Source organism: Anolis sagrei, chromosome 1, assembly GCF_037176765.1.
Source record: "Anolis sagrei isolate rAnoSag1 chromosome 1, rAnoSag1.mat, whole genome shotgun sequence".
NCBI lineage: Eukaryota > Metazoa > Chordata > Lepidosauria > Squamata > Dactyloidae > Anolis > Anolis sagrei.
Window position 1 is genome coordinate 98,767,138 of NC_090021.1, and position 23,835 is coordinate 98,790,972.

Genomic DNA, 23,835 nt, shown 5'->3' on the forward strand with positions numbered 1-23,835 from the left:
AGAATGATGGATTGTGTGGTCTAGATGATAGAGGAAGTTGTCAATATTTACAACACGAAAAAGCTGCACAGTATGATTTGTGGGGTACTGTACAATTCATAGCCTTAATATTTTATTTTATTTTATCATTTTATTATGTATTGATGTTTTAATTTGACTGTTGAATCGTTGTATTTGTATTGTTCATTGTGTGATTTAGGCATCTAATTGTGCCTTCCCTGTAAGCCGCCCTGAGTCCCCCTCGGGGTGAGAAGGGCGGGGTATAAGTAAGCGAAATAAATAAAATAAATAATACAGGATTTCATTGAACTTGTCAGAAGTAGGATGAGAAACATTGTTGAAGATTCAGGAGGAGCATTAACCAAGGAGACTTGAGGCTAGTACATGAACACTAAAATCTATTTACCTTTCTTCAGTCCCTTAGCCATTCTTCCACAATGCTTCCTCTTGGCCAAAAGAGGGTACTATCATGGAAATATGTGACAAAACTTCCAACTTCATTAGATTTTGCAACCAGCTCTTCTGAAACACATTACTTTTATTTTTACTGTGCTTCAGTGAAGGAGCTGCATATTGGGCCCAAAACAACAACCAATAAAATACAAAGACCTTGTGTATTCATCAATAGTTCTTCAAAATTGTGAGATTTGATGCTACTGTTTTTGAAAGTGATGCTGCAATAGTGTTATGCAACTTCTTTGTGGGAATAAATACAAGAGGAGAGGGGAGAAAAACACAGCAGAAAATAGATTGGCATTATGGAGTCCACGACATTTACCAAGCAGAGTGAGGTTTGTACTGAAAAGGGAAACGAAAATGGAAAATATTGAATGAACAGCAGGGCCTATTTGATTTGATTATGAGGGATGTTTCTTTATTCTCCCTATCTTTGTGCAATCTGAAAACAGTAGCGGGGGTTACAAGCAGAGTTCATCATAGGGTTGTCAATCACTGTCATTTAACATTTGCAATGGAAGACGTCTTTATTCAAGGACAGCTGGGCAAATCAGAAGCACAGATTTGCAGTTAGTAGTCTGTCCTGCCTACACTAAACAAACAGGGACAGGGCAGACAGACCGGCCTCTCACATAAAACTATAATGGACTCTTCTGACCTTGGTGCCCTTCATTCAGCTTCATTCCCAGATGCATAAAAGCTCCAGTGCCCATTCTCAATTTCCTTTAATTACTTACATAATGTAGATAAGAAAATGAACTTCACTTACAATCATCCATCACACACAGGAAATGAAGTAGGCAAGTTGTTTGAAACAGGAGGAGGGTTTTGGAAGTAAATAAAACAGGTTGCTTTTTGCAGAAGGGAGGGGGACAGGGTGGAAGGGTATTTCTTTTTTCCAAAAATACCAGTTAAGCTGCGGCTACTCTGTTGACCCGACCCTTCTACTGTTCCAGCCTCCCAGTCTGTCTGCTGGTTGTAGCTGCTAGGCCATATCGGGTGGAAGAAGGGGGGGAAATCTCCTTGGTAAATATTCCTTAAAATATCGTTAAAAGGATGCAAGTTAAATAGGAGCAAGGCAAACATGCAGAATTCTATAGGGCTTAAAATGGTGATGACCTTTAGGTTCAGAAAATAAATGACCGCAGTTTTCACAAGAGATCTGGCAGAAACATCAAGGATTAGTTAGCAGTTGTCTTCAGTCAGTCTTCTTTGGGGGCTGGAGGAACCTTTTCAAAGAGCCTGAAACTTTTTTATAATACTTAGGTTTTGTCTTTAGATTTTCTTAAAGTGTTGTTTTAATGCTTAACATTTCAGTCTCATCTGTGTGAACGTTTCAACTAAGTCCAGTGCTTATTCCAACTAGGGTAAGCCTGTTGAAATGAATTGGGCTTGTTCGTTAACAATCACATATGCCTGATTGATTTTCTTGGGTCTACTCTGATTGTGGCATACATTGTATTTCACCCATTTAATTCATTACAGGTTTGTAGGCAGCACATCAAAATTGACAGTTGAAAAAAGAATACAAAACCTGACATTCTACAGTGTAGAATGAATGGAGTTTGACACCACTGTAACTGCCAGGATGCAATGCTATAGAATCCTGAGAGTTGTAGTTTGGTGAAGGGACAGCACACTTTGCAAAAAGAAAGCTAAAGACCTTGTAAAACTACAATTTCCATGATGCCATAGCATTGAGCCATGGCAGTTAAAGTGGTGCCAATTACATTAATTGTGTCGGAATAGATGCACTGTATATAAACTTTAATGTATCCAGAGTTACACCTAAGAAAGCATTTCACTTCAGAAGTGTTTGAAAATATTTTATGCATGTTTTTAGCTACATGTCTTTTTATTTGTATTTGTATTTATTTTGAGAATAAGGCAGGATATAATAAAACGAAACAATGATACAATACATATGTAGGGTAAAGTAAGGATGTGTTGTGCAGCTCCATTCCTTAGGCCTCCTGTGACCCCAAGTGCACCACAGAACTTCATACATTCATAAAAAGCCCCAGTATGAAGTTGTCCATTATGTTCAGTGCATATAAATCTATAACACTGCCATTGGTGCAAGGACGCTGGTGGAGGAAGAGGAGAGACATTTCTGTTTGCACACATTTATCACAATTTTACCTGTGCTTATCGGGTGGGCAGCCTTGGAGCTTTGAAGAGATACTTTTTCAGGACCACAGATCCCTGGAGCCAGCATGGATTCTGGAAAATGTAGTCCAAAGTAACACTAAGTAATTCCTAACTGGCTCCCACATACCCTTAATTATTATAACATTTTGGGACACTGGAATATGTAGTTTGTTGTGGCACCATAGCTCTTTTATAGAAAATGATAAATAGCCCACAAAACTACAAATCCCAGAACTTCATAGTATTAAGCCACAGCAGTTAATGTGATGTCAAACTGCTATAATTTTGTGCTGTAGAAACAGCTTCTGTTTCAAGTCCCAGCCTTTTTTTGCTGCACATCACATGTCAGGCTGGAGTGTATTCCAAACGAAATGAGTGCTGTAACAACAGGTTTTGGGAACTTTAAAAAGGAAAGGAAATTCTACAAAATTCTGCTATGTTCTGTCCCTCCAAGTGATTGGGTTTTTTATTTGTTTTGCACTAAATAAATATCTCCTTTTTTTCCTTTAAGGATGCTGAAGAATATGCAGACCTCCCGGTGCGACACAATGAAGACCAAATGAACAGTGAATTGGCGAAATGTGTCCCCATTGAAGTCAATCCACATTCTTTTGACAGTGCACATACAAAAACCCACCTTTTAATGCAAGCCCATTTTGAACACGCTTCGCTGCCATGCCCAGATTACGTCACTGATACCAAAACAGTGTTGGACCAGTCAATTAGAATATGTCAGGTATAGTATACACTCTTTCAAGATCAGTCATCTAGTTTGGTATTGATAACTACTGTAGTGTATATGTCTAGTGCATGCGATTTGAATTTGTGGGATGGGTTGAGCTTCCATTGTTAGCCCCAGCTTCTGCCAACCTAGCAGTTTGAAAACATGTAAGTGTGAATACATCAATAGGTACCACTTCAGCAGGAATGTAACGGTGCTCCATGCAGTCATGCTGGCCACATGAACCAAAAGGCGTCTACGGACAATGCCAGCTCTTTGGCTTAGAAATGAAGATGAGCACCACCACTCAGAGTCGAACTCGACTAGACTTAATGTTAGGGGGAAACATTTACCTTTACCTAGCATACATTGACATAGTATAAGTACACATAAATAGGCTTATCAAGAGTGCTCCTATAATTGCTCTAATAGCATGATATCCAAGTTAATTGTGTATTGTTCACCTTCAAGTCATTTCCACCTTATGGCAACTTTGGGGTAAACCTGTCATTGTTCAGAGCTGGTTCTGCCTTTGCCTTCCTCTGAGGCTGAGAAAATGTGACTTGCTCAGAGTCACCCACTGAGTTTCCAAGGCCAAGTAAGTGATTCGAACCCTTTTCTCCAAAGTCATAGTCTAATGCTCAAACCACTATACCATGCTAGCTGTCAAGAAAATCACGCTGGGAGGAGGTTGCTGTGAGATTGCCTTTCATTGCTAGGACTAGAGTGACATATTTTGTCTTGCTTTGTTTACTATAAATGAGCTGTTCTATAGAATAAAAGTAGAACTTATAGATATAAGGTAAAATGTTACCATTAAATATTAGACTGAGCATGGAAGACTCCTTGTCTTGCTGTACCAGTGCAGATGCCCGGTTAGGGAAATTGCATTTTGAAGGTTTCCTTTTGTATCTGAAAACTAAAATCCTTACAGTAATAGATAATATGTTGACTTAGAATCTGAATCCTTTCTACTAGTGTAGTAATGGTTATATAACTTTTAAAAAATTATTCATAGATTATCTATTTGAACCATGTCCATCCAAGATGGAGCAACAATGAGATCATAAAATTACAGAGACATAAATGGAATTGTGAGTTCCAGCTTGATTAGATGCATTGAATTAATTACATAAGTGTAAGCAAGTTCCTATTGATTTAAGGGACCTTTCCTAGTTAAAGCAAGCAATTGCATTAGATCAATCACATTGCAAGTGTTTTAACATAATGTGATATCATATTAACGCTTCTAGAAAGTTTTATAAAACACAAGACAAAGATTATGACATATAACATGAGCAAGAAGAATCAAATAACTGCCGCAAGAGGTAAAAATAGATATAGTAAAGAAAAGAAAATATTTGGGAATCTATTTGATAAACAAAACTCGAACTTATTTAAAAACAATTATGAAAGAATGTCTAAAAAGATTTACAAAGATGGAGCAAACTAGAGTTGTCCCTATTGGAAAGAATATATCGACAACCAAAATAAACATACTACTTAAAGGTGTTATATTTATTCCAAACATTACCAATTGTGTCTAAAGAATCACTTTTAAAACTTGAAATAAAAAAATTACTAAATTCATTTGGAAACATAAGAAACACCTAGAATTACAATGAAGAATTTGCAAGACTCAAGAGAGAGAGGTGGAATGGCATTACCAAAATTTGGATTATATTATGATGCAGCTACCTAAATTTGGATAAAAGAATTGATTTTTTTAATGAAAGATTACAAAAACACGATGTTTTGAAGAATAGCTTAATGTTCAAAATTCCAACAACTGGTTTCTTAATTTCTTTTACTTACAGGAAAGCATTCAAAGCAGCACACAGATACACTTTTATTCTGTTATAGTACAGTCTGACCTTTCACCCTCCTGTAGACATAGAAGCTGCCAAACTAGAGATGGTGAAAATGTTGACTCTGATTCTTGCTTTTTTACAAAGTCTAAAGCAAACCACTAAGGATTTTGTGCGTTCACACCTCTGATAAATAAAAAGGACATTTTCATTCGAGTTTAATAGGGCTTCGTAGACCCTATATTTTAAGACCGCATTGAAACTTACTATTTAAGGACCTTGGTACAAAAACAGTATTTTTCAAAGAGCATCTGTATTGGGAGTGGAATTGTGTTGCTATTAAAACATGGATTCTGATTGAAATTGTAGAGCATCTTGTCCAAAAGTTTTTTTGAAATCCTTAAATCTTAGCTCCAATTATTTCAGGATAGCACATTTTTACTATAATACAAGAGTATTTTCCCAGTTTTACATTTAAAAATATGTGAAATCAGTTGTTCCTGTTTCCCTTTGTATACTGCCTTACTGTAAGTTCAGTGTCACTAAGGCACTATGGCAGCTCATACTGCTGTGTGAAACTGCCTACAGACTTTGTATTAATTGAAATAGGTAATTGAAGTAGTAATACCTTCTGTCTCCCATTCAGAGGGCAATCACTTCTGTGGAGGAATAATCTGACAGTGGCCTGCTTTGCATTTCGATTGGCCATCAGCCTCCACTTAATAAGATATTTTAGCATTGCCAAGTAGTAAGGCTGCCTTGGTGCTCAGCCTTAACCTTCTGAGGAGTGTTTACCTATGGATGTGTTAAGCACATCACAGTAGGGTACCTGTACATTAAGAGAAGAGTCAGGCTTTGGGTGTTACACACACATTCCTACTGCTTACTGTGGAAGATTTACCATGTTATCCGCACTGAATCCACCTGGTTGTTACAGCGGTTACTTCCCTCATCTTTTCACATCTGACAATATTCTTTGCTCTTTTACATGCATATAATCATTTACACACCTGATGAAAAGCACATTTTCATTGTTCTTGATTCAGCTTCCTACAACTTGTATTTTGAGACAAGCAAAGTTATAGTAATATAGTGTATATAGATCACAGCATAAAACATAAGACAATGGGATTCTCAGTTAATGGTATGGAGACAAAAGCACAAAAGCATTCAGATCAGCTTCTCAAGTGAAGAGCTAACCCTCTTATACTAGCAAAGAATATGTGAGTAGACATGTTTATGAAGCTCCTTAAAATGGAAGCAGTAATCAGTTCTATCCCTTTTGCCATTTGTTTGCATTTCCAAGAGTAATCCAACTGTTCATGTTTATACAGGCAGTCCTTGAGTTACAAACAACTCATAGTTAAGAACAGGGCTGAGACAATAGGAAGTGAGAGTAATCTACCCCTAGGAAGGGAAATTCACTCCTGGAAGAGTTATCATGGGGAAAGGGTGAAGTTTTCTCACCAATCCCTGTTTCCACAACAAGCCAGATTTTTCAAAATCCAATTATCACAGGGACAGAAAGTGAGGTGAAATCTTCTAAACAGGGGCACAGACAGCAAAAGAAACACCAAGCAGAGAGAGTGTGACTGGGTTACACTTTTAAAATGTATCTCCTCTGACCTACAGAACCTATATTGTTTGTAACTTGGGGACTTAAGTTTGGAGCATAAACCTACAGGATTCCCTTCTCCCGTACAAACTGCCCCAAACACTGAGGTCCTCTGGGGGGGGCTGCTGCTCCTAATAGCCAGAACCCAACTGTCACCCAGAGGACCTTTTCATCGGCCACCCCAAGACTGTGAAATAGCCTCTCAAAATTTAAAAACCAACTAAAGACCTATCTCTTCTGGGAGGCCTAACCAGCCAGTTTTGTACATTAATTTTAAACAGAGAATGTTCAAGCTCCGTTCTGTGTATTTTAATATGTATTTTATAGAAATACATTTTAATATGTGTATTTATAGAATTTTTACAATGTTTATGGGTTTTAATTATGCTATAACCCACCACAGGTCACAAGGAGAGATGGGTAAGAAATAAAATTATTATTATTATTATTATTATTATTATTATTATTATTGCTATTACTATTATTATGTGTTTTATGCTTTAGCAACCACTCTTAGTTACTTATATCAAATGGAAAGATTATATCCAGGTAGTAGCTTCAACACATGATAGCCTAACACATGATAGCCTACACTGGCTGCTTAATCCAGTGCTTTACTCCAGACTGGCCCCAGTCAACCATGATGATGACCCCTTGCAACAGCTACAATGTATACATTTGTATTTCCTGTCAACTAAAAAATGCTAAACCAAGACGTACATACAAACTTGTCAAAACTCACATATGGCGCTGTTTATTTGCAACATATGTGAGATGCCTGTTAAAAATGTAGGACCGCTTTGGGATAAATGTTGTATGCTTGACTTCAGCTCATAATTTACATGCTACTAATAAGAATGTGGTGGAGTTTCCTATTGGTTCTGATGGACAACTTATATATCAGGTGTTTCTTGGAATTTTCTGTAAAAGAGCAACATTTGTCATTTATTTTTATTCCTCAAAATGTTGCTATTATCTTGAGAAGGAACTGTCTCTTTCCAAAGGTAACATTAAGCAAGAGGAAAGTACTTTCAATGCAGTCAAGGCGTGGTCCCAGTTTCACTATCCTCTTCCCCAGTATAGCCCTCTATGACTCTTTAAACTATAACCTAGGAATGTCATGAAACCTCCCATACAAAAAGGATATAATCCAGGTGAAAGCAGTTAGCAGAAGTGAGATCTTATTCAAGTGAACATACTTTTAATCCATCACTCCAAGTGGCCAGATACTGGTCAAAGGACATTTAATCCACTACCAAACTCACAAATGTTGCATTTTGTCTGTTTGTTTGCTTTGTTCTGGTAGAAATGTAATATAACTGACTGGTTGATCTGACACGAGAAATAAAATACTTTTAATCCATATAGGACCCCCTGCCAATCCAAGCCAGTGCATTTATCTTGTCACTTGGTCCTTTTTTGAAATCATTAGCTATCATTTTTTTAAAAAATAGTGCAATGTGCAGATATGCTAAGTTTGGTTCCCAGATGCCAAAGTTTTGCCCAGAAAAGTATAAATGTGGAAGATGGCGGGTTTGGGTGAGGTTTGTTTTTTATTTTTTGTATTTCTAGTAGTTTGCTAATAAATTCAAATGAATGTATTCTTTTTAATTCTTTTTTACAAAACTGTATAGGTTTGAATTGCCTAGATGGAATTACTTTCCATCTCTTTGGAGAGATAATTTATTTTGAAAGCTTGTCATTTGTACATGTTTGTTTTAAACACCCCAGGTAGCCATAAGAACTGTTGCACAATAGTATATTTGGTGGCAATTGAATGATACAGTTCTCCTTATGTACAATTTGCTCCTCTCCACTGCCCCCAAACTCATGGCAAACCTTTTCCCAGTTGGTGCTGGAGGAAATGACTAATGCTTAACCCATTTGTGTGATCAATTCACTTAAGCAGCTACTGTGAAATGTTAATCACAACTTTAATTTGTACTGCATTAGCATTTTGATTAACTTGTAGGCTTGCTAGCACACTTGAAGCACTTTTACTCATAGTTACTGCTCGGAAATGACTTTTTGATTAATTAAGTTTGTTAGATAGCAGCTGAGCTTCCTGAATGCTAACCTTATGGGGCTAAAAGTTCAGGAGAAAGTTATTGTGAACAACTGTTGCTGTTAAAAAGAATTCTTGAAAATGTGCTTCAAATACTAAATTATTTGCAAAATATTGAACACTACTACAAATTGACCTTAGCACACACCCATTTCGCTAAGAAGGCACATTTAGTTGGAGCTACTGCTTATACGTTTTCCTTGTTTTGGGAAAAGTGGTTCTTTCATTTTGAAATGCGCTTTGTAAAGGAGTTTTAATTATTATGATTCACTTAATTGGCCATTAAAGGATTGTGTTGTCTCTGTAAACAGACTGTTTTGTGATTCAGGCACAATTTTATAAGATTAATGTTGGCTTTGAAATGTTGGAGCTGATTCATCGTTGTTTAGCCAAATCCATCTACACAAGGAAGGGCCTACATAAAATCAGATAGATCTCTGTTCTTCTTCTTTCTTTCAGTGTCCTAGAATAAAATTAAGAGTAATGACCAATTTGAAAAGTCATGTGTTATTGTAGTTTATGTGCTTAGTCCAGAGTGTTTGAACTTTCTTGATTTGCTTCCCTGCAAGGGTCAATTCTGTGCGCTGGTGAGATTTTTTTTTCTTGAGATAGAAAGTAATTGATGGGTCAGTTTTACTAGTTTATTATGTGAGACAGCAAATCATAGAATTAGACATTTGGATACTTCCCTACTGAGTCTAACTACAATTAGCATGTAATTCACTCACTTCATTGCTGTGAAATCTTTTTAATACATTTCACAGCAATGCATCTGAAACATATTGTGACAAGAGTAATAATATATTTTCAAACTATATCATTTTGTCTAATAAATTTTAATTGCTATTTTCTCTATTAATTTTTGCTTGCCATCTTAATGCAGCTGTGCTAGGTCCCATGAATTATAATTGATTATCTTGAGCAAAACACTGTTTAATTCACTTTATACAAATTAATTAATAAGAACTTGGGTTTACTGCTTAAATCATAGTATGTGAATAGGACATCCTTGATATGATGAATAACATTGATATATCACATTTTACATGACATTATTTCACAGTAACCTAGTTGATCACTTTTAAAGCTATTTTAAAGCATCTATTATAGAAATAAATGTGTGCACAATGCGGCAAACTCATATTTCCTACAAAAAAGTTTCAATATTTTATTTTAAAGAAATAGAATAAATCCAGATTGAAATTCAACATTTCAATTACTTTGAACATAATTTATCTACTACTAGCCATCCCCTGCCACACGTTGCTGTGGCCCAGTCTGTGTATATGTGTTTTGTGTGTGTATATGTGTGTGTGTATATTTGTGTATATGTGTATATATGTGGCTCTGCGCATGCGTTATAATGTATAGTTTTTTGGCTTTTTAGGTCTCTTCCGCTGTGTTTTTCATTGTTTTTATGAGTGATGGTCACCTGTTGGCCTGATAGGTGTTGTGTGTCCAAATTTGGTGTCAATTCATCCAGTGGTTTTTGAGTTATGTTAATCCCACAAACGAACATTACATTTTTATTTATATAGATGAGTATAGATAGATTTTTAAAAAAGAAGGTACAGTTCCAAGGAACAACCTTTCTTAGAGTTCAACCTAGAGCAAAAATTCTGCTAGAGTGTTGTATAGAAATCGCATAGCATTACTACCATAAAGAAAAAGACTGTCTCTGGTGGCAAGTTTGGCACACCATTAAAGTATGTATCACCAGATGAGTTCCTTTTTATAGCCTACTCCTTTTATATGATGTCTTGGGTGCTCAGAAGTCTTGTTTCAGCCCTGCTTCCTTTTCTGCAGATTTTATACTTTATCTCAGTCAGACACTGAAAATAAGTAGCATTCCTTTTCTGAAACCTTGTTCGGGTTTTTTTTCAAAATCAGTGATTGGTTGGACTGTTTGTAGAGTTCCCTTATTTCATAGGAGGATTCTACAATATCCATCATTCTTGCAGATTAATAATGACATACATTACTTAAATGCATTTTTTAAATAAAACTTCTCTACATGGACTTTCACAGATTCAGTGGATTTCCTCAATCCTGCAAATTTAATTCTGCATCATGGGAACAGTAGGATAAAAGGGAGATAAGTTGTAAGATATTTGTTTAATGGAAGGAGAGGAAAATCAGCCTTACCCAAGATAAGTGTAATGGATTGAACATTTCCAAAGTAATAACCAGTTGACCCTATTATATCAGTGCAAAAAAACAGTACTTTCAGAACAAACTATGTCTGTTAAATATGTTCTCCCACTAGTTGCTGTGGTCTACCTGTGGTTGGCTTGGAGAGTACAAGCAAAATGGCTCAATTTGGTCCATCAAGTATTTGCAGGAATTTCAATTTCCATTGATGTGTCAAGCATTTGTACCTTTTGCACTTAGTTAATGAATGAAAATGTGAGTAGGTTTCCAAGCAGCAAATGGAAGAAGCCAATCGTGTCATGGTTCTTATTTCCTCACAATGTCCCTTTCCTGGATTTCACACCAGGATAGAGATGCAATGAATAAATATTATGGCTGAGAGAGCACAAAATAAGAGGGGTGGCGGGAGAGGATTTGCTTTGCGGGCTTTTAGATGCCTTGTTGCAACACATGCTCAAGCTTTTGTTATTCCATATTGGATATGAATAAACCGCTGTCACTTTCTGCAAAGCTCTGTGTGTGGCAAAAGATTCTATGACAGACTTCAGTAGCTGGCAGATTTCAGATTTGCTCGCTCAGGTCTCTGCGCTTGTCACTAAATCTGCTTCAGTGACCACAACAATGAATGCAAGAAGCAGTGGCAATAGGATATGTTGTTATCCAGCTCTCCCCTCTTCACATACTAGGCATAAGAGGAAAATAATATAGGCATTTAATAAACAATCTTAATCAGAATTTAAGACTCCATAACACTTAAGCAAAGCATATGTTTTCATAACAATTTGCTTGTGTTTACATAACAAATTGGTCTCATAACTGCACAACAGAATGTGTTCCTGGAAAAATAAGTTTTATTTTTCGCTTTCTACCTGAACATTTTAGGCAGACCTTGAACTGCTGGCTTGGCACAATGTACATCTCACATTTACCTTGTAGTAAATAGAAAAGGAAACAACATGTCAACATGTGAACCAAAGTCATTGGATGTTTAATATGGAGTATAGGAACTTGGGAAGTCATCTCCAGGCAGCCATTCCTTCTTGATGTGTTTGATTACAACTCCAGTCATCCATTGGCAGAATAATCAGTGGCTGAGGCTGATATAGTCCCAATACAACGGGGTGGCAGTTTGGTGAAAGCTCTGTGGTCAAGTTTAGTTTAAAGATGTGTGCCTAGCAGTAGAGATACTTTAGAGAGAAGATATGATCTACTCTCCACCTCTAAAAGAGAGAGGTCTCTTCAGCCTTTGAAGATGGTTTTTTACCACCTGCAACCTTCAGTATTCAGAAATTGTTCTTATCCTGGGGATGAGAACTCAGCAAGGCTGAAAGTGGTATACATGTGGAGTGGGACAGAAACTGGGAATCATTCTCATTCAAAAATATCCATTTTTAAAAACACCTCTAATATTTGTGGTGGACTTAGCAGTGTTTTGAAGGGCTGGGGTCCCTCCCACTTTTTTCCTATGAGATGTGGATCACATCCATCCTCAGAGAACATTTTGAAATCATTTTCAATAACAATATTTTGTGCTGTTGTTCTTTTACCTTGATCAGAAACAAAAAGCTGTTGGAATAAAAGCATGCACTACCTTTTTAAAGCTGCCTTCCCACACACACACAGAGCAGAAACCAGCTCTGTGTACCTTTTTAAACTCAACGTTTCTCCCAGATCAGTGTAATTTAATTGAAATGGCGCTGCATGTGTAAACAACTCCTTTGTTTAAGGAAGATTCCACTGTTTAGTTTGCCTTAAGTAAATGCTGCCTTTTGTTTGTCTGTAAAACATTTGATTAAATGTGCAGGCTAATATAGACAGCTTAGCATTCCTCTAGTGGGCTGTAAAACAAGTCTGAAGTATACATTTCTAGCATCAAAATGCAGACTAGATACTCCATGAAGAAGGAGGGGGAAAAGGAAAATCAAACCACTAGAGTTATTTTGCTATTGGAAATGAAAACTTCTGGTTGCAACATATGCTCAAGCTTCTGTCAGTACTCTCTAAGTCTGAATAGCATCCCAGGTATTTTAATGGCAATGCCCTTTCTATTATAGCATTTTACAACTCCTTCAATACAGTTTGTGTGGGAGGGGAGGGACAACTCCTTGCGTATTTATTTGTATGATTTACCCGGATTCTAAGAGGTGTAAGAATGAGAGAATATTATTCAATTTGATAAGAACTTATACTTTTACATTTTTTTCAGAAACAAAATGGAAAGAATAATGTTTGAGAACACAAAAGTGAGAAATGTATATCCTTATTGCTAATGTCAAACATAAGTTTTAATGGTTTAATAGGGCAAGAGGTAGCGCACAGGTTATGGGGAACATAAAGCATAGTAATATACAGAGAGATCCCTCTGTGGTTTCACTTTCCTATACCTGGTGGGAAATGATTGACTTCTCCAGAAAATTATCATAGAGTTGCATGGGCAGAAAAAGCAAATTCCTAGAGAGGATACTTATCTTTAAATATCTAGGTCCTCCATCACAATTTTATGCTATGTTGAAGTAAGCTAATTCAATGACACTCAATCATATCTGGTAGCCATGATCCTTCTGGGAGCACACCCCACAGATACAGTAGTTTTACTTTGCCTTCGTGAAATAATTCACATCAACATACATGTGATATATTTAAACAGTATGCTAATGATTTTCTGCATTAGCATAAAGTACACATAATGTAAAAAAATCAGTACAGGCCTAAGCACACATAGCTGAAACAGATGCATGTGCCCTCCCTGTTTGCCTGTACCTACTTCCACTTTCCCTCTTCTGTTGTTTTCATTCTGTGTTTAATTTTACATTTTGACTGCTCAGAGCAGGGACCTGCCCAGTTTTACTCTGTAAAGCACTATTAATGTTGCTGATATTCTATAATGACAATAAAATCATAAATAAATCTTTGGAATAGAAGAAGCCCTAATTGCACATTCAAAAAAGGTTAAAAGCCACACTCCATGAGCATGCTGGTTCTTCCACCATCTTCCTCTTATTGAACTGCTCACATAGAGAGCAACAGTCCAAAACAAAGAGCCTCTACTGTGCATGGAGACTCTCTGTGTCCTGAAGAAAATCATCAGAAGCTCTCCTCCTTAAGCTGTCATCCACACACATGGAAATCAGTGATGGAGGATACTTAGCCTTGTGTGTTTATTTTAATACCTACTTGAACATTTGAATTGAACTATATAGGTGTGTACACAGTCTTTCTCAAAAACAGGAAAAATTGAGCAATATAGGCCAGCAAGCTAGCAAGGAAACTCAGAAGATACAAATAAAATATCTTACATATCAGAGGCTTGGTGGAATAGAAACATAGTTGTAAAAAGAGAGCATGGGCTAAACATTTCCCAGGGCAAGATATTTCAAAGCTTGGGAAACACAACTGAGAATACCCTGCAGGGTGTTCTCATCAGCTGGGTCTCAGGGATGTGCAAAAGATTCATTCCAGTTGATCTCATAAGAGGTCTTTGTCCCTATGTCTTTGTTATTTTTCAGCATAAAAACTACCCGTTCAAATTAGATTTTTCCAAAAGCCCAAAAGTGGATACCCTCCTTAATTATCCAAATGGGCTCCAAATTGGGTTCCTATCATTTCACTTACTTTCATGGGATGAGTCTTGGGCATAAGCCAAATTTGGAAAATGTATCACTTCATACTAGACAATTTATTTAAATGCTTTTTCCCTATAGCCAAGAGGTATGAGAACATTAACTCCTTTCAATTAAAAAAAGAAATGTCACTAGCTGGCCCTTGAGACTGTACTAAAAATTCTACAAATGCCTTGAGCTACTTCAAATATTTTTGACAGCAGTTTGAGCACTTTCACCCTCCTACAGTGTCATTTCAGAGAAATAGCATGTGGATGAAACTGGCAACATGTTCATTTCCTGTGGCAGAATCATCCTGGTGGCATTTCTGTTGACAATTGTGTGTAACAATTTTCACAATCCTATCTGTATTGTATAAATTTGTCTGTGTACCTGTGTATAAGTGAGTAAGTAAAAGAGGGGGAGAGAAATACATTTTGCCTTGCCTGGTTAGTTTATGTAAATATATCCCATTTTGGCTATTTAAATGTCAAAATACTGAAAAGTACAATCATGGATGGATATAAAAGAGTCAGCAAGAGTTAATACTGTTGGTATAATTATCCAAAATTCTGGGGATCAGAATGCTGGTTTCATGCTGGTTTATGTTTTGGGGATTTTTTAATACTTGCATTTGCATACATGTATATCATGAGATATCTTGGAAATGGGACCTAAAGTCTTAAAACAAAATTCATTTTTGTTTCATATACATCTTATACACATAGCTTGAGAGTAATTGTATACAACAAGGGTCTATGAACTTTTTAAACAGAGGGCCAGGTCACAGCCCCTAAAACTGTTGGAGGACCGGATTATAATTTGAAAAACACATGAATGAATTCCTATGCGCACTGCACATGTCTTATTTGTAGTGCAAAAAACACTTAAAACAATACAATAATTAAAATGAAGAACAATTTTAACAAATATAAACTTACTAGTATTTCAATGGGAAGTGTGGGCCTGCTTTTGGCTGATGAGATAGGATTATTGTTGTTGTGTGCTTTCAGACTCAGGTTGACCCTGAGCGAGGCTGGGTAAATGACCTTGGAGGGCTGTATCCGGCCCCCGGACCTTAGTTTGAGAACCCCTGGTATACAATATTTGTAATAATTTTATGCATGAAAGTTTGTATACATTAAACCATCAGAAAGCAAAGGTGTCACTATCTGGCCCCTCGTACCTATATAATGCTTGTTCTAAAAATCAGCAAAGCCAAAAAAACGAAGCAAATATTCCCTGGATACTGATTAACATCCTCTGTGGCCTGATTTAGACAATCACACATAATAATATTAGATTATCAGATTTTGCCACAACATGCTTGGCCTCTTACACTTCTCCTTTCTTCTGTTTTGCACATTTGTGTGTTTGTATGTGCCTTCAAATCACCTATGACCCCATAAATTTAATAGGGTCTTTTTAGGCAAGGAATACTTAGAAGCGATCCTGCCAGTTCCTTCCTCTGAAACATAGCCTACAGCACTGTTGTATTCATTGGTGATATCTCATTGAAATACTATCTTGGGAAACAACCGCTCATTCAAATCTGAACTTCTTAAAACAAATTAAGATCAAATATGAGACAGTGGCAATTTTAGTACTAGACCAAGGAAAAACATTGGTTAAGCTGGATAGACATTTGTGTTTATATTACTAAATGCTCCTAAAATAGTACAAAACATGAAAGAAAAATTAGTTTGTGTTCTCATGAGAAATTTAAATGTTTGGGTGTCTTTGTTTTCATTTTTATGTAGGCAATGTTGGATGTTTCTGCAAATGAAGGCTGGTTGGTGACTGCCCTCAATATAACCAGTTTGTTACAGATGCTAATTCAGGGGCGATGGATCCATGACTCCTCATTGCTCACCATACCCAACATAGAATACCAGCATCTTCACCTTTTCAGGTAGGCATCTCTATTGTGTTTGGAATGGTGGTACTCAATGCAGTTGCAGAACACTCAAAGGAGAACCAATGGGGACTGAAAGAAGCTTGATAGTGAGATCTGTAACCTCATTTGCTATGAATCCCTGTGTCAAGGGTTCTCCATGCCTAAAAAGAATCCAGAAATATATAGGTCCAAACATTGTGGCTATTGCTATGGATTCATGCCTAGTACCAAATAAGAAATTTCAAATAAAAAAGCCTGGTTTACACAAGTTAGCAAACACAGTGGGAGAATGTGTCTATCCTTTGCCTTCGCGCGCGTGCACACACACACACACACACACACACACACACAGGTATACAATGTCATTTATAAATTAGGATGACCTCACACACATTTGAAGGCATTGGTTTCAAGATTCCCTTCTATACAGTTCCTTTTGTAACAGATTGCACATGGTCATCCCAAATTACACTGTCTGTTCCTCATATAAATATATCTCTATATTCTCAGGCTGGTATATATTGTTACATGGTGAGATGTCAGTATGGGTTTTTCGGGCTGTATGGCTATGTTCTGTAACATGGCCATATAACCAGAAAAATTTACAGCAACCCAGTGATTTTCAACCATGAAAGCCTTTGACGATACAGATGTCAATATATTTCTGATTTCTAAATTCCTTAACCTTTTAAAAGATATAATGATAGAAAATATTAGTAATTTGTTGTGAAACAGCTCAACAAAAAGTCCAAGACATGCTGTGAAAAAAGCAAATTACTTGCAGGAGATCATTAGGAAAAGAATGTCATAATAAAAATGTTTTTATACCAATCTTTAGTACAGTTATACTTGGAAAATTGGGTGAAGTGACTAGGAAAAGGGATTAACCTTCCCTATAAGGAAATCTTGTAATTCCTGGAGCATTCTACCCATGGAGAAAACTGGAAGGTATGAGAGGCCATTGTTGTGCATGGCCTGAAGAAAGTGGTCAGAGGGAGGATTATCTTTCTTCTGTATAATACCAATGATCACTCTACCTGAACGGTAGAAGATTCAAGACACAAAAGGAAGAACTACTTATTTTCAAAGCACATAGGTAAATTCACTATCATGGACTGTCACATAGTCTACTTACTACCACAAGATGACATAATAGTTACCAATTTGAATGGCTTTACTGTGTGACGAGACAAAAAATGAAGGTTTGATTGGCTGCTACCTAAGGACTGAAGACTCTATGCTGCTCAGTACTAGTTGCTCGAAGGTGCTTTTTCTCTTTTTCTTTTTCTTTTTTTGTTTGCGTTCATATGCTCTAGATGTCCAGAGGATGTCACTGGGCCAGAGGAGCCTTTGATCTGATCAGACAGGCCCTTTCCTGTTTTCTTATTTCCAAATAATTTGTTTATTATATATGCACATAAGTGTTTTTCAGATCAGAATGCTAATTAGACTAAAGAGACTACCACAGTCTTTTTAGTTGTGAATTCAGAAGCGTGTATGAAGGAGATTGCCATCCTGTTAATTTTTAAATTACAAACTTAAATCAATAAGATTAATCTACATGGTAAAGATCTTTTTCCTTATTATTAAACCAGTTTAAAGCAAGGAAGCAACTGCCTGATGATCTTTGACCCAAGCAAAGTACTTTCACAGTTCCCCAGTGTGTTTTGGGAGGAGGGGAGCTTTAAGTTGTGGAGCTTGCAATATTATGACTTTAATATAATCTTCCATTTTAATTTTATTAAACTAAGAAGCTGATGAAGTAAATTGCCAAGAGTGTTAAAATTCCACTTAACGTGGGGTTTCCATTCTTCTTAAGTGTGTCTTCCCATTTTCTCATATTCTTCTTTTCATTTTTTCTACCTGATTTCCTTAGTTTCACATCTCAACTTTGTATATGTTTACTGTTTCCCAGGAAATGGAACCAAGGAAAGCAAAAAGGCAGTTATCAGGGACCTATTGAATGTCTTCCTGAATTGATAGCTGCATGCGATGGAAAAGAACATATATTTACCTCCATGGTAGATCATGATTTGCATACTACCCATATTATACAGGTAACATTTTTTCTGTCTTGTAGTCAGTGTACTGTTGAACATACTCAATTTACAATACAACCCCCTTACCCATGGACTCAATATTCACAGTTTACTTACACTCCAAAAACTATTCCACATATGTAGTAGTTGTGGGCCTCTCTAGGTCCTCCATATTTTCATAGAATCATAGAATCAAAGAGTTGGAAGAGACCTCATGGGCCATCCAGTCCAACCCCCCCCCCCCCCCCCCCGCCAAGAAGCAGGAATATTGCATTCAAATCACCTCTGACAGATGGCCATCTAGCCCATGTATCGTCAAAATTTTGGCCCAAATATTTCAGCAGCTGGTAGGAGGAAAATTCAAACTACTTCTCATCACCCTCACATAATTGTGAGGCTCTAGAGTTGGAAGAGACATGCCAAGGCCAACCTAGTCCAAACCCATTTTGCTATGCAGGAAAACACAATCCAAACCCTCTAGAGAGATGTCCATCCAGCTTCTGTTTGAAAACTCTACTACCCTCCATTGCTGCGTATTCCAATTTTGAATGGCTCTAGCCTCTGGGAAATTTAGTGACAAAATGTATTTCCCAAAGGTGTACAAAATTGGTTTGGATATCAAGTTCACACCCAAAATGATCTTTTGAGTTGATTAGCTTGTCATGCCACAATGCCTATGAATCATGTCTGTACACCATAATTTCCACATGCTGGAACCTCTAAGAAATTTCTTTGGAAACCTACTTGCTGTATCATATAGCAGCCATACCAGGTATACAACTACGTGACAGACACTTGCTGTAAGAAGTCCCAAGTGTATGGTTCAACACAGTTTTGAATCAGGCCAGTAAAAAAACAACACCCATTTGTCACAGCAAGTAAGATTATTTGCCAAAGTCATAGCAAAAGGAATAGCTTATTTGCTTATTGATGGAAAGATAACAACATGACTAGCCTAGCCTCCCATTGAAATTAGTTCCAGAATCTGGGAGTCACCACTGAAAAAGCCCTTCCTTTTTCTTTTCATGTTTCTTGGCCATAACAAGTGTTAGAGACACAAAGTCAAGGTTTATATCTTTATTTATATTTACTGGAAAAGAAGGAATGCTGTTTGAAAAATAAGGTGTTTTTCATCCAGATCCATTACTCACCATAGGTTTTCTACTCATAACAGACTTTGTGTTTCCATATTATAGAGCAAGAACTTCACATGTAGAGTGGGAGATTCAATTCATTTTGTTCCTTGGTTTTTAAAAATATTTTATTAGTATTATATTTTGTTACATGAGTAGATTTAATCCAAACACATCATTGATCTATAACCCCATTTCTTTGCCCTCTTCCTATTTCTCACTCTTCGTCCATTCTATATTATCCACTCATTCATCTAATATAGTTTAATTCTGTTCGCTCTTTTTTCTCTCTTCTCTCCCCCCCCCCCCCTCCAAATACCCATACCACAACTTCCATTAGAACTTTTAACTTCATCCATGAGCTCAGATGACCTCATTTTGTTCCTTGGTCATCACTATACACTAGAAGTGTGTTATCGTCATACATTGAACCATTTTCTGTATTCAGTGATGGCAAGTAAAATGTTATACTTGTGTTGACAAAAAACACAAATAGCTATTGTCAAGTTCTCTCATGCTTGGCACCTTAATGAAAGATAGTGTAATTATTGCCTGTGCATTCTTGTCTCTAACTTCCAGGATTTAAAATTTGCCTTTCAAGTGGAAGGTAACTATTTAAATACACATAACTGACATCTATATTTATCCATAAAATAGTATCAGATTTTGGGTGAAAATGCATTTAAACTGAAATAAATGCTTTTTAGCAGCAGATTTCAAACATTGCACATGTAGACTTCAGTCCAAGTTGTGGATATGTTGAAAAATTAGAACATTGTTATAATTAGTTCAGGGAAAACTCAGAAGTAAACTAACTTAATTTATTTGCATAAATTGCCGCTCTGTTATCTTTAAAAGCAAATGCAAATTGGCTCCGTCTGATACGATGATGGTTATTTGGCTCAAAAGTGCTTCAATTTGCGTAGCAATCTGGTGTCGTCTCTGCAGTGAGACGATCTCAGGTAACATACAAATCCTGAATTATTCTAGAAATTAGTATGTTTAAAGCATCAATTTAAGTGCTAATTGCAGTAGTAATGAGAAAAAGCAGTACTACTGTGAGATTTGCATCTACTTCCCCATCAGTATGCCTGGAACAGCGGCTGACTGGCAGAGGATTTGGCTGCTAATTAAATAATTGTATGCATGGTAGTGTTCGTGTCTGATTCAATAGATGAAGATTAATCCTCAGATAAATATGTTTGGCTGGTATTGAAATGTCTTAGCAGTTTCTTCAAAAATAGCTTTTGTGTATGTTGTGAGTCCTACCTTTCTTGTGTCTGTTTTAATGCGTCAATAACATAAATTATACCTACACAAACCACCGAGATGCATGTAAGTGTCAATAAAATACATTAAAATACAGGGGAAAAACTCTCAGATAAGTTTGAAATGGACATGCTACTTCTGCAAAGGAAACCCATGAATGTATGATGCTCCTAATTTTATTGTTGTTTCTTTGCCGCACGTGTATGACTGCCACATAATTTTGGAAAAGAAACTATCGCAGAAATATGTTTTTGAGATTAATTGGGCTTAATTTTTCATCCGACTCTTTCTAAACCTACCATTAAACTAATTAGGTAGAAATCCAAAGAAAAATATGACTCACCAGTGAATATTAACCTGTTCTCAATAGGCATGATGAATTCTTACCATGGGCATAGTTTCCATAAGCAGAAAATTCCAAAAGGATTTAATAACTCCCAGATTGTTCTCTCTTCCCCTGCCAAGCAGGACACATGATAAGGTGTTGAGTGAACCCAGAGGCTTTTATAGGTTGGATAGACTAATGTAAAAAGAAAAACCTGACATACGTCCCATTCTCTCTAATATCTTTGTTGCCCATAGCTCGAGGGTCCATTCAGACTACAGAATTACAGTGGCATTATTCCACTTTAACTTCCATGGTTGCATTCTTTGGAACCTGGAATTGACAGTGCAAGGATAATTCTCATCCAGATGCAAAAACACACCCACAAATCTCAGGATTCCACAGGACATTGCCATGATTGTTAAAGTGGAATAATAGCACCATGATTGTGTTGTTTGAACAGACCTCAACTGGATTAATACAATCCTATTGGACACTTATAAGGGAAGGTGCAAAGTCATTGTTCTTTGCTTTTATAAAAATGGTGCAAATTAACTTTTACGTTGACTACAGTTTGAAGAGAAATCATTTTTCCCACTGAAAACTTTGAAGGACTTTTTATGTTCAACTGAACATATGGGATTACTTTAATTGGTTAAATTGTATATTGCCTATTTAGCTGCTGTTGTAAACAGCCTTGGGTCCTCAAAGAAAAGTGATATAGAAATGCCCTAATACAGTGGTTCTCAACCTGTGGGTCCCCAGGTGTTTTGGCCTACAACTCCCAGAAATCCCAGCCAGTTTACCAGCTGTTAGGATTTCTGGGAGTTGAAGGCCAAAAACATCTGGGGACCCCAGGTTGAGAACCACTGCCCTAATAAATAAATATAGGACAACTTTTATAATGCCTCTAGCCTTTGAGAGCTTTCAGCTGACTAAAATCTATCACAACCCTGGCATCAAATATCAGACACCCTAGGGTTTATATAACCTTCATAGGGGCAGGGCTTTCTTCCCCCCCCCCCCCCCCAACCATACAGACACACACACACACAATTAGATAAAGAAAAGAAAAGGTTGACTTTTTACATGCTGATTTGGCTTCTCCTTTAATTCTTGAAGAGAGACCATTACTGATGTTTGTCACAAATTAGAAATAAAGCTTGACAAAGGAATATGGATGGTCAAGTGCTAATTGAAAATGTCTCTCAAAAGTGCACTGGACATATGTGTATGTATATATAGCCTATATGTTCTAGTATGGAAGGTACTCATGCCTTGGTAAATTTTAATGATTAAATCAATGTCTGAAAATCAACTAAGAAGTTTTCATATAATCACTGAACATTAGGATTTTTTTTAATGATGCCAAAGAAGTATACAGTTGAGAAACAAACATGGATAATATCTTCTATACCCAGACTTAAGACAGGACTTAGCTGATCTTTTAAAATATTTATCCAACCTTTCCTTAGAAAGCTATCATGAGGCCTTAGGTCTTAAACTGTTGATTTCTAGGTATCGTGCCACAATATATTTTCTGTACCTGTGTGGTGGTTTGCCAGCGCCAGCAATGACTGAGGATAGGATTTAGCATCTTTTAAGATGAGACTCCTTTCAAAAGTGAAATAAGGCCCATAAAAGGTCCATTTCCAATCTAAAACTGAAGTTGCCAGTCACACTGAAGGTAGCATGTGAACAGGACTGCTTCTTCAAATATTTTAGGTCATATGGAGATATAAATGATACTCCAGAGATCAAACTAACATTTCAAAATTCAGATAGAATATAATTAGTAATAAGTAGTAATAAATGATGACAACTACAGACTGCAACATTCTGGAGAATGTGAAGGAATAAAAAGTACCTGTATTGTTGCTGGTGTATTCTGGTTAAACATTTGGACAAGAGTTCTTTGCACTTTGGGCACTGAATCAAAAACACTCTTTTGCCCTTTCCCGTCTGGAGTGAGGGTTATAATAGTGTCTTGGTCAGAATTCCACCCTTAAGTGCCTTGGCTTCTCACCTACATGGTCATCTCATCCCAGAAAAATAGGAGTGAGCAGATAAGGGACAAAAGCAAGTATTTTGACAGAATCTTTTTTGTTGTTCTTGAAGAGGCACTCCAAAGTTGCTAAGTTGCTAAGTTTCAGCCTGGGTTAATTTAAAAATATAGTTCCAATTGATTGAGAACTTTTTAAAAAACTGTTGAGAAAACTAATCTCAAGGAACTCCTGAAGATTGCGAAGCAGAACCGAAGACAAGATAATTACTGACTTTTTAAATAACATTTAAGATTCCTGCCGCTTTGTTCCTGTTTAAAAAAAAAAACTTCAGAGTGTACGTAACTTTACATAAGAATTTGAACTTTTGGCTAATTATCTGAACTGATTCTCTGAACTCTCTGTGGTTGGCCTTGTCACTAATTAGCACTTCAGTGACTCACTCATTATGGATTATGTTGGGAAGATTTAATTCAGAATGTAATTATAAGTAGTTTTCAGTGGCTTATAGAAGAATACTTTAATCAGTATGGGTAAGGCTATTTTTTCTAATTTGGACATAAAATAATCTTTGTAAAGCATGTGTAGTACCCTTGAGGGGTT

At 36.7% G+C, this 23,835-nt stretch overlaps 1 protein-coding gene across 1 annotated transcript in view; it reads left to right on the forward strand.

Annotated features, from left to right (window-relative positions):
- The window catches only part of ASCC3 (activating signal cointegrator 1 complex subunit 3), a 254,794-nt gene that overhangs the window by 225,262 nt on the left and 5,697 nt on the right, over positions 1–23,835 (forward strand). Inside the window, exons 37-39 of the mRNA XM_060753089.2 lie at positions 3,119–3,343; positions 16,327–16,478; positions 18,379–18,520. Coding sequence (XP_060609072.2) covers positions 3,119–3,343; positions 16,327–16,478; positions 18,379–18,520 — 519 coding nt within the window. The remainder of the gene's footprint in view (positions 1–3,118; positions 3,344–16,326; positions 16,479–18,378; positions 18,521–23,835) is intronic.